General features: G+C 32.8%; 1 protein-coding gene and 1 long non-coding RNA gene across 3 annotated transcripts; both read right to left on the bottom strand.

The window, feature by feature from the left end:
- LOC129301165 (uncharacterized) lies at positions 1-1729 on the bottom strand. Its single transcript, XR_008590921.1, has 2 exons — positions 1563-1729; positions 1-501 (listed from the first exon to the last, which is right to left on the bottom strand). It is a non-coding gene; the product is annotated as an uncharacterized LOC129301165 (long non-coding RNA).
- Positions 1730-2240: 511 nt separating this feature from the next.
- LOC129301167 (E3 ubiquitin-protein ligase APD1-like) lies at positions 2241-5427 on the bottom strand. Of its 2 annotated transcripts, none has more exons than XR_008590922.1 (6): positions 5260-5427; positions 5057-5162; positions 4845-4963; positions 3287-3361; positions 3123-3205; positions 2241-2386 (listed from the first exon to the last, which is right to left on the bottom strand). XR_008590922.1 is itself a non-coding variant. In XM_054939738.1 (6 exons), the coding sequence occupies exons 1-5, from the start codon at positions 5298-5300 to the stop codon at positions 3194-3196; spliced, it is 357 nt and encodes a 118-aa protein (XP_054795713.1). In that variant the 5' UTR covers positions 5301-5427; the 3' UTR covers positions 2241-2386; positions 3123-3193. The 2 variants fall into 2 exon arrangements, 1 of the variants encoding a protein (XP_054795713.1); XM_054939738.1 differs by having other exon boundaries at positions 4845-4967.
- Positions 5428-10900: the final 5473 nt, after the last annotated feature.

Below are 10900 nucleotides of genomic sequence, written 5' to 3'. Positions count from 1 at the left end.
TTTTTCTGATAAATCGCAAAAAATTATCATCTCTTGAATTATACGAATAAAATCCAAACTAGTATAATGATAAGAAAAAATTGGGCAATTTGCACTCCTCTTGCGGCCTTTCCTGATTCCAGGAAGAAAAGGGCAAGGCAAAAAATCCACATAAAAACCTTTGTATCCCGTGTCATTTGAGAAACAGAGCAATCTCATTATGTACCAAAAACACACCTTGCCCCTTTTCATTTCCTCTGGCTGTCCGTCAAATGGCCAATGAATACTGTCTATGACTACCCTCACCACCAGCTACCGTTAGCTCAATTATTGCTAATGATTTTCAGGAAAACAGTGGCTTATAAGATGCAAACTAAATCTGTGGTTCTGATCTGGCCATTCATTTTTTGTCTGTGCCACAAGACACTGCGCACTGCATCCACTGCTCAAACAGTAAATATCTTTCTCACTTTCTTCATGTTCCTGCGGCATACAGGGCAAGTACCGTCTGCCTCTGCTAACCTGCACAAATTAGATTGGTCATACATGATCACATAATGACCTGCGTAAGCTGATTCATTACATTCATGCCAAAAAATATGATCTATTGAATTAATTACTACTCCTTCAGTCTCAAATTATAAAACAATTTGAGATAAAATTATGTATATCAATAAAACACAATAATGACATTTTACCAACTTATTTTTTAAAACAAAACTATAAATTTTTAAAAATGCCCCTATACAATTAATCATTGGACAAGACTTATATACTTAATCTTATATACTTAATATACTTATATCTAATCAAATTATGACATGTGGATCTTTATATATTAGTTTAATCAATAATAAGAACTTACTGTAGAATAAATAATTTATAAAAGATTCGCATGTCATAATTTAATTGGATACAAATACCTTAAATATATAAGTTTTTTCTTAATCATTACTTTATAATATCATTTTAATTTTCTTTTCACTTAAAGAATAATATTAAAAAAGTATCATTAATGAAATTTTAGTTTTCTCAAATTGCCTCATATTTAAGGGCAAAAATTGCTTTGACGTTGTTTTATAATTTAGGATTGAGGAAGAATAATATAATTATTTGCAATGCAGAAAAGTCTCTTCATTTCCTTAGATCCATGACAAATGACAGTTTTTACTGTGGAAATTTTGGATCCGTCCTAGTTACTATACTGTGGTGAAATACCACTACAGGAGAGTGACAAAGATGAGTATATAATTCAACAGTTCCCCTCGCTGTAGAAATTTGGTAGGATTAGATTAGATGAGAAGAGTTCTTTCTAATCCAACTGCGACATCACAACATAAATTCTCCAAGCTCATATAATCATTAATATTAATCATGCCATATAAATTGGCACATTTTGTGTATATCCCAATGCAGCATGCTAAGCTGCTAATATGAAATTTCAAGCCAATGGTCAGTTGGCCCTAATAGGTCAAAATCAAGGTAAAGAATCCACTGCAAACTTTCATTACCTAAATTTGTGCCTGTAATGAAACAAAGAACTAGAAAATGGGATCTAGCATGAGAAAGTGGCTGTTGCTTACCTTGTTGCACATTCAAAACAAGCCACGCAGTGTCCGCAAGGAAGGAAGAAGCAGTCCCTTGGAGCATCAAGCATATTGCACAGAGGCGCCTTGTATTATTACCGGTTTCACCATCAGCTAATGACTTCCCATTAATAGAATCCCCCGTAAGAAAGCTAAGATCCTCCTCATCTTGTGACATGGATTCATATGATGAACCCAAGCTGGAAAGATCATCATCTTTGTGAGAAAGCAAAGGGACTCCTAGAGGTACTGTTCCCTCATGTCTAACTCCTACGCTATCTTCTTGAGAATAATGGAGCTTGTTAAGGTAGTTGAAGGCCAAAAAATAAGCAAAGTCAATCCACCTGTGCGGAGGAAGGACAAAAATAGTAAAATATATAATCACATTAGGCTTCAAACGGTGAGTAGGAAGTTGAACATATAAAGAGCATACCCATGCCAAAAATATATGTGACCCATCTTGGTCCATAGGACAATTTGATATACCACTGATTTGTGGATGTGTTCTGAAGCAAATAAAAGAAAACATTAAGTAACGGTAAAAGAATAGGGACTGAATCATATTGGCAGTCTTACTTGAGTTATATTAGAAACATTTTACTTCCAAGACAAACCCCACTGCCAGCTTTGAGCAATAATTATTTTGGTTTCGAGCATATATATAATAAGCTTACCTGTTGTGGTCCAGGAGATGTTAAGACGGCTGCATTCCCATCAGGAAAGAAAACACTCAATCCGCATGGGTCACTAGTCAAATTACATTTGTAGTAAGCATCAGTTGTATTATACATGGCCGCCCTTACTCTGATGATCAGTTCCACCTGTTCGATGAGAAGGTCAAGAAAAATAAAATAAAATCGACCACTGTTTTTATGCTACTAGCATAAAATTACATCCGGAAAACTTGACCCAGATTTCATGAGAAATATGGTTTGTGAAATCTGACAATAGAATTTGTATCAGAAATCATCTTTGCCACACTCAGAAAACTCTCTCAGGTCCAGAATTATTGTTACGTCCATACCATTTTACTGTACTTCTTATGAAATGAAAGTGTCCAAATGCTGGATTAAAAAATTACATAGGATGAAAATATTTTTAACAAGCTATTTACCCTACATAATTTTCATGCATGAAATATGAACCTTTGAGGTCTGCAGTTACTCCTTGGTCTGTCAAAGTGAGTAATATGCATGATGCAGCAAATGTGCAAGACACAACTACAATTCAGGTGAACTTGGAATTTGATGAAGGCGGCAATATAATACAGAATTCATCATGTTAAAGAACCAGGTATCTCAGTTGTTTTAGTTCAAAAATCCAAGGTATCAGGATCAGCTGAGGATCATTTCTACACTCAGTGACCTGTCAACAATTAGATAAAGTGGATCTATTTAACTTGGTTCGAGAGTGGTATTCCCCACAGGCCACAACTGATTCTCCCCAAAAAAAATGGCATATCATGGACTCATCATCAAAGAAAATTGCCAATTTCAATTCGTTTAGAGAATTTAAAATAACACAACAAGACTAGAAAGTAAAGCATTGCAAAAATACCTCTGCCTCCTCCTCGTTCAGATTTCCTAGTGCCAAATAATAGTTCGATGAACTGAATATGTCCTGTGTTATCATACCAGCTCCTGCAAAGAAACAATAATAAACATCAGTGTAGGATCAATATAAACACTGATCGAGTTTCTTACCACTTTCTTGCAACTTACCATGGATAATGTTCCATGAAAGAGTGCTTTTAGGATATGATGGATAGTCCAGCCACTGAGAGAGGCCTTTATCCCCTGCAAGAAATGGCAACCGAATAACATGTTCACTGAATTTATTCTTGAAAATATTTGGTACAACCATAGATTCTTGTACAATGTAAACACGTAAAGTGGTTTTACAAGTCCTATGAAATCTGCGATAGCTAAAACAAGGAAGGAGTTTGCAAGGTTACTATAAAAAATTGTACTACTTAGAGTCTCAGCATTTAACTCGTTAGGAGAAACCAAAATGGGCCACGATCAATTCTACAATTGGTCAATCATTTCTACGATTTTATGATATGTTTTCACATACTGTGTTCCATGTATGAGGGATATCTTCTTCATTTTTCATCTTAGACTGGGCAATTTATTCTTCTGCAGACTCTTTTAATACTATACTAGAGCAATTACTTCTGCAGCTTATATGTTTAACTGAATTGTACTCAAAACATGCTCAGACAAGGCCTGCTAAAACTATCAGACTTGCTTTCCTCGGTCAGGGACCAAATCGTGATGATGTAAAAATTTTCCAGAGAGGTTAGTGGAACGTTTCCAAACCTTTTTTCTATTGGCAAGAGGTAGAACTGTTCTAACTGGAAAAATATTCATGCAAAGAATTTTCTAAAGTCTAGTCCCTGTATATTTCGGAGGCAAAAAGTTTTATTTTCTGGTCAAAGTAATATTTCAAGAGAGTGTAAATAGTATATTAAGGGAATCCCTAACCAAGAGCAATTCTAAAGCTGCCAGATCAATACTATAATTTCTCAGTAAAGTATAATTCTGATTGTACAAATACTATGCCCTTATGGGAAGCTCACACTCTGCTAAAGATACTAAGACACAGCAAGGATGAAAAAGTGAAATAAGTTTCAGTGTTAAATATCATAGAGACAAGGTGGTTGCACTTTTCCAGGATTCAGATTTCGCTACCTAGTGTGTGTTCTCTTCGAGGTGTGTCGAGATGTTTCTGTGAATTACCAATTAGGTTTGGAGGTAGTTACTCGGTCCATTACATGGTTTGGTACAGATATGTATGCTATAGCTGTTGCGAAGCAGTTATCAATCCAAGCTTATAGATTTCACCAAATCGATCCTTTTTTAAGTTACACTTGTTCAGATGGTCTAGCTGATTATCAAGAATTTTCTACAGAAGTTCTCTTGATGCAAAGTGTGTAACAACTTCCCGCTAGCTGTGTTAACTATGCGGTATTCCGTATTCATATGACTGATAATTTGAAAAAAGAAAAAAAACCACCACACGTGTATCTCTATAGAAGGCATACCTTTCTGCAATTACAAGAACAATAGAGGGGCTCTCAGAGCTCATGCGATATGAAATATTTACTTGAGACCCTTCATTCAGGTAATATTTCATTCCTAGGGTAGAGAACAAGAAATTATTACCTCGACCACAAAGATTCAGTCTTCAATGACACAGAAAAAAGGCATTTAAATATTCTCCATTTTGTGGGTTAGTGAACTCTGCACTGAAGTATTATGTAAGGGTAGTACTTACCTCATGCCCTTCAGATGGAACAGTTACATTGCGAGTTTCAGTCCAAATAGTGAAAACATCAAGAGCGGGGGTTCCGTATGTACCATAGAGCATGACTCCTGACTTCGAATCTAAGCTTTCTACCTAATGCAAAACAAACTCAAATCAGAGGCTCAGATAATTTTATAAGTAAAGATAAAACAAATAGTAATAACTAATAACGAGAATTTAACCTTTATATATTGGACGAATATGGGGTTAGGTTGGAGAAGAAGAGAAGCACTGGACCAAGCAGGAGGTTCATTGACCCGTAAACTCCAAGTATCATAGTCATCGACACTGTGATATTGAAACACAATTTCAGCATTATCTATCCAATCAAAGGACGATTTAAACCGAACTTCAGTGTGATTTTATCCGCAACAGAAATCCATACCGAAGAACCAAAAGGTGAAAAGAACAACGATACAGGACCATGAATCATCCCTGGCCACTGAAGACGCATTTTGATATGTCCAATCGATGACGCTTAAATTATGCTGCTCTCGACCAGGGGATTGAGATCGAGGATGATGACTTCGACTTTCCTCTTGGCGGGGGACTCGTGAAGATCTGGGTGGACGACGAAGAGAGCTCAGAAGGATCCCGAATGGCAGTAGAAGAAGAGGAAGCAACAGGAGTGGTGAAATGTAGCGGAATGTGAGTCCGCCATTGTATAGGGAAGAAGTGAAGCAAGCAGCGAGCCTCTGCTCTGATAGCGAAGCAGAGGAAAATGGAGAACCTTACCCTAAGAAGAAAATGGAGAAGGAAATAGAGAGAAGGTGTCCCATGGAAGTGATGTCAAGTGAAGTGGAGGGAATTCACCAGTCAGTCGTCGTGTTCACCTGGAATGGTAGTTAGGTAGAAGAGTGACAGTATTGCCTTACTAGTTGGTTACGACTTACGGGAATAAAAACGGCGGCATTTTCGAAATCGAGCTTCCAACGCGCGGCTACCGTTCAAATTAATATATATTTAAAAATGTACACTCACTTTAAAAATATAAAATATTTTAATTAAATTTTATTTTTAATAAAATAATTATCTATTTTAAATTAACATAATTTTTTTATTTTTATCTCTATTAAACACTCTTTAATAAATATAAAATTAATATTAAGTGTACTTTTAAAAAAGAGTAATGATTATATTTTGAAAGATTAAAATATCTTATATTTTTAATATTTAACTCCTCAAAAAATATCTTACATCTTTAAATAGAGAGGGTTAATATTTTTTTGGAAAAAAACAATTAACTGAATAGGCATTTCAAATAATTTTGTATGAAGTATGGTGGATACTAAATGAAGGCATTTATCTTAACAAGAATTTGAACTTGACCTCTTGCAACACTTAGAATGTGTTTGAATTAAAAAATTTATAATTAAAGCTAGAAACAACTAAGATTAACAAATTGAGATTAAAAAAATATGTAATTTAATGTGATTTATGTTTGGATATATTTTTTAACAACTAATTGAACAAGCTGAATTTATTTGAATAATAATTTAAAACTAATTTAAATGTATAATGACAAAAATAAATATGAATTTATTATATATTTTTGTAACTAATTTAATGTTTTTAAAAAAATGATAAACTTAAAAATTACAATTTTTCAAAAGGTAAAATAAAAATAAATTGATGAATTAAAAATATTTTAATTTAAAAGGGTAGAATTTTAGTGATAAATTATAAATATTAAATTCTAAATTTTTTACATTTATTTTTATGCCAATAATAAAATAATATTTTTACGTCACACATTATATATATATATTAGCAGCTCATTTTTTTTTACAAAATGAGCATCTCATTTTAATGCAATTCATTGAACAAATCAACAAGAGTGAGTTACTACATACCCGAAAAAGAAAAAGTAGTGGGTTATCTGTAATAATATCCAAAGTTAAGTCTTTATGGCTTTCTCTTTCTTCTTTACCCATGCGATGTCTTAAAGCTCAATTTTGTAGCTTCACTCTACACGAGTTTTTATCTTCCAAAGCTCTTTTCATCCACAATTTATCTTATCCAAAAAAAAAATTTATTTACTTAATAAGCTTTTAACATCTGAACTGAGATTTGAGCTATCCAAACTTCTGTTGATATATAACTAATCTTATCGGTTCCTCAACTAAAAATTTAAAATAAAAATTGCTTTTTGTAAAAGAAGAAATAACTAAAATAGCCTCATGTACTTGTACAGTTAAATCTTTCAACATAAATCACATTATCTTATGATATACTATAACTTTTCATAACTTTTATTGATATATTGATAGGGTTGCAAAATTAATTAGATTGCCATATTTTTGGTGTTTTTTTTTTGCAATATTTTAGTGTTTTTGTATTAAAAAATAAATGGGAAATTTTTTACTATATTTTCAAACATCTAAGAGATTTCTGATACTCTTATGTATTAGTTCAATAGTCAAAATGAGCTCATGTGATAGCTAGCTAATTACTTAGAATTAACCAAATGAAGCATGAAGAAAAACAAAATATTAAATGTAACCTCAACTTTAACAGAAAAATCTTACCATATATACTAAATCTGCCTTTAAGGAAAACTAATTCACTAAAGTATAACACCAAATTCGCTATTTGTTGAAACAAATCATGAACAACCTCTTCCTGTAACGTACTTACACTGAATATGGCCATGAGCAACCTCATCACGAGGACTATATAAACGATTGGAGTAATTTTACAGATCAATCACAAGACATTATTGCTTTCACCAATTATAAGTTTACTTTCATAGCAGAAAACTTAGCTTAGAATCCCCACAGGCGCCGATATCTAGCAATCGAGCAAGCCATTTTTGTTGATTTGGATCATCAAAAAATCTTTTTTCTATATCCTTTCTATTCCGTCGCAACAGATTTGAAAGCCGGCACGCTGATTCTGTCAAATACAATGTCAAAAGATAAACGAAAGTTACAGAGGTCAAATAGTGTGATATTTTTATCGAGACTGGATGGAAGTTTGTAGGGTTTTGAAGAGACGGTGGTAGTGGTACAGCTTCGTATGAGCCTTAACTTCTAGGACTAGGTTATTAGAATATCAGATAATCAGAAAATCAGAAAAATTAATGACTTCTCATAATTAGGATATGAGATTGATCAGGAAAGTTAAAGGCTTCTTAATCTAGCTATGTAAAAAGAGACTTGTCATCGGGAAAGATGATTCAATTTCTTGATTTACAATAGTGTTGTTAGAAGTAACAAGGTGATGCCAATGAAGGTTTTTGGTATGCCTCAAGGGCAGTTAGTAATGCTATTTTTGAGAGATGTATCGGTGGTTAGTTTTATATCTGAGTTTAACATATTCATATAATTTGCAAATCTCATTCCTTCTCTCAAAATTAAAATTTTATAAGTTTTACAATACTCCTCCAGGTCTTTAACCATCATTTATCTCTTTAGAATTGCCCAAATGATGTGTTAAAGAAATACGATCACGTGCCAGTGTGTGGTTAAGTCAAATTAAACATATTCAATTATATTGTTCTTAAGTAAGGTTGCGAAGATTCTAATGCTTCAATTATCCACCTACAAGTACAACCTCAATTAAACCTCAAGTAATAGGTTTACTTGCTTTCTTTAATTTTAGATTTTGTTGTTCCAGGTTTTACTTTTCTTTTGCTTTCTAGCTTTGTCAATATTAGTGAGTGTAATAATTTCTTCATATTAATAAAATTGACTTTTTGTTGGCCAAAAAAGAAAATTATCCACCTACATGGCTAGAGAAGGTTCTAAGGTAGACATGCATGGACCAACTCAATCAATAAGTACCTTTTGTGAGAAAATTATTTTTAGAAAAAATTACAATCAAGACTTAAAAAAAACTTAAATATAGTTAGGTCCCATGAAATAGAGAAATTATTCTGCAGTCCCTTGGTCCTTTGGTGTGAATAATTTTATAAGTAAAATTACCCATTTGCCCTGATTGAATCAAAAGGAAAGAACAAAAAAGTGAAACCATTTTCGCACAGTGAAGGTAACGAGCTGAGCTCTTGCGATCGTCTTCGAAAAAGTGAGCTAGATAAGATCATTTTGTAGCTAAAATGAGAAACCCACTGTTATCCTCGCATCTCATATTGCTGCATTTAGATCTTCTAAGTGTGTTTGGTATTTGTGACTGTAGGAATTCGTCAAGGAAGAAAAGCCCAGCTTTAACCTTCAGTTTTATTGTTATTGTGACCGTGCTGAACAAGGTAAATGATGAGATCGGTTTTGCATGTGTTCTTTGCTTAATCATTTAATTCAGTCTTTTATTGTTTGTTAGTTGAGTAAAGCCATGTAGGTTGTCTCTTTCTCTCTCTATGAGTATATTAGCTTGGGTGGTCTCTCTTTCTCTCTTTACGTGGTACATCTATGATGAGCAGTCACAAGTCTTGCATTTGTAATGGTGTATTCGAGATCGTAGTGCTACTTGGTTAAGTTGATAAATTTGTCATCAAATAGCAAGATGCATCATTAATAGCCTAAGCTCAAGTTATCAATATGTTATAAGTAGTTGTTAATATGTTTTATGTGGTTCAGGTTAAGCTAATAAATCCGTTATAAAAAGTAGGTTGAGTTGATAAATCCATTATGAAATAGCAAGATATGTTGTTAATAGCTTAAGTGTAAGTTGTTAATATGCTATGAATAATTGTTAGTTAATATGTTGTTGTCATTTAGGTTGAGCTGATAAATCTATTATGAAATGGTAATATGTGTTGTTAATAGCTTAAGCATAAGTTTTCAATATGTTACAAGTAGTTCTTATTATGTTGTGCTATGCAGGTTGAGCTAATAAATCTGTTGCTTACTCACCTTTTTAGGGCCACAATTTCTTTTCTAATTTGTTTATGTAAGAAGACCTCTGAAAGAAGAAAATTGAATGCATATGGTGGCTTTTCAATCATTCCAATAATGAAAATGAACCCATTATCATGTTGTATTATCAAGATCAAACTAAAGCAAAAAAGAGAAGATAGAAGAGCTATCCAAGTTGTGCCTATTATTTTAGGATAGAAATTTTTTGTACTTTATGTACTTACCTTGTTACATAGTATTTTGAAATTTCATTTTGTATATTTCACTTTATAAATGCTTATATCAAGGATGAATATTGGTTTTAATTTCAACCAAATGGTCATACATGTTCTCACCAATATACAATTGTTGACAAGATAAGTTCCTCACAATGTTGTCAAAAAACCTTTACATTATTTATCACATAACATACAATTGACCAATAGGTTGTAACAACTTTGTTGTAAGCTAACCATTTACAACTAAGATAAGGGAAATACAACAGGGTAAGGGAGAATGAGAATGAACGAGGCAAAAGGCATTGACGATTTGATATATTTTTAAGTATAATAAGCTATTGATAAAATTTATAAGTGTTGTAGACCAACCAATTATAACTAGGCAAAAAGGAATAACATAAGGCAAAAGAGAATCACAACAAGGCAAAAGGCATTGATAACTAATATATTTTTAAGTGTAACAAGTACTGATAAAATTTACAAATGTTGCAGACCAATCATTTATAACTAGGCAAAATGGAATAATAACAAGGCAAAGGGAGATTGATAACGAGGCAAAGGGCATTGAAAACTTAAATATTTTTAAGTGCCATAAGCTACTGATAAAATGTACAAGTGTTACAAACCACTATTTACAATTAGGCAAAGAAGAATAACAGCAGGGTACAAGGGAATACCACTTAGGCGAAGGGCATTCACAATTTATCTAGTTTTAGTCTAACAAGATATTGATAAAATGCACATGAATGTTGCAAGCCAACCATTTACAATTAAGCAAAGGGTAATAACAATAAAGCAAGGAGAAATTATTATTTTATGTTCATCACTGATAATAAGGCTTACATCATTATTACAAGTTTATGTACAAATATAGTACAGCTTTAAAAGCATCTTCCATGTCATTACATTAATATTCTAACCCAATTAAAACAAAACAACTGAGTTGCATGGATATTTACTCAACTCTTTTTTAGTCTAATAATATTTACAAAAA

This window comes from Prosopis cineraria, unplaced genomic scaffold (genome assembly GCF_029017545.1).
Source record: "Prosopis cineraria cultivar Desert tree isolate PC_DT_omini unplaced genomic scaffold, ASM2901754v1 PC1938, whole genome shotgun sequence".
Taxonomy (NCBI): Eukaryota; Viridiplantae; Streptophyta; class Magnoliopsida; order Fabales; family Fabaceae; genus Prosopis; species Prosopis cineraria.
This window is presented reverse-complemented; position numbering and strand designations above follow the sequence as displayed.

Coding starts and splice junctions, on each gene's coding strand:
- LOC129301167 (XM_054939738.1), bottom strand. CDS start 5,300: ATGGTCCTGTATCGTTGTTCTTTTCACCTTTTGGTTCTTCG. Junction 5,163..5,259: donor TTTCACCTTTTGGTTCTTCG/GTATGGATTTCT, acceptor TCAATATCACAG/TGTCGATGACTATGATACTT. Junction 4,968..5,056: donor TATTCGTCCAATATATAAAG/GTTAAATTCTCG, acceptor GTTTTGCATTAG/GTAGAAAGCTTAGATTCGAA.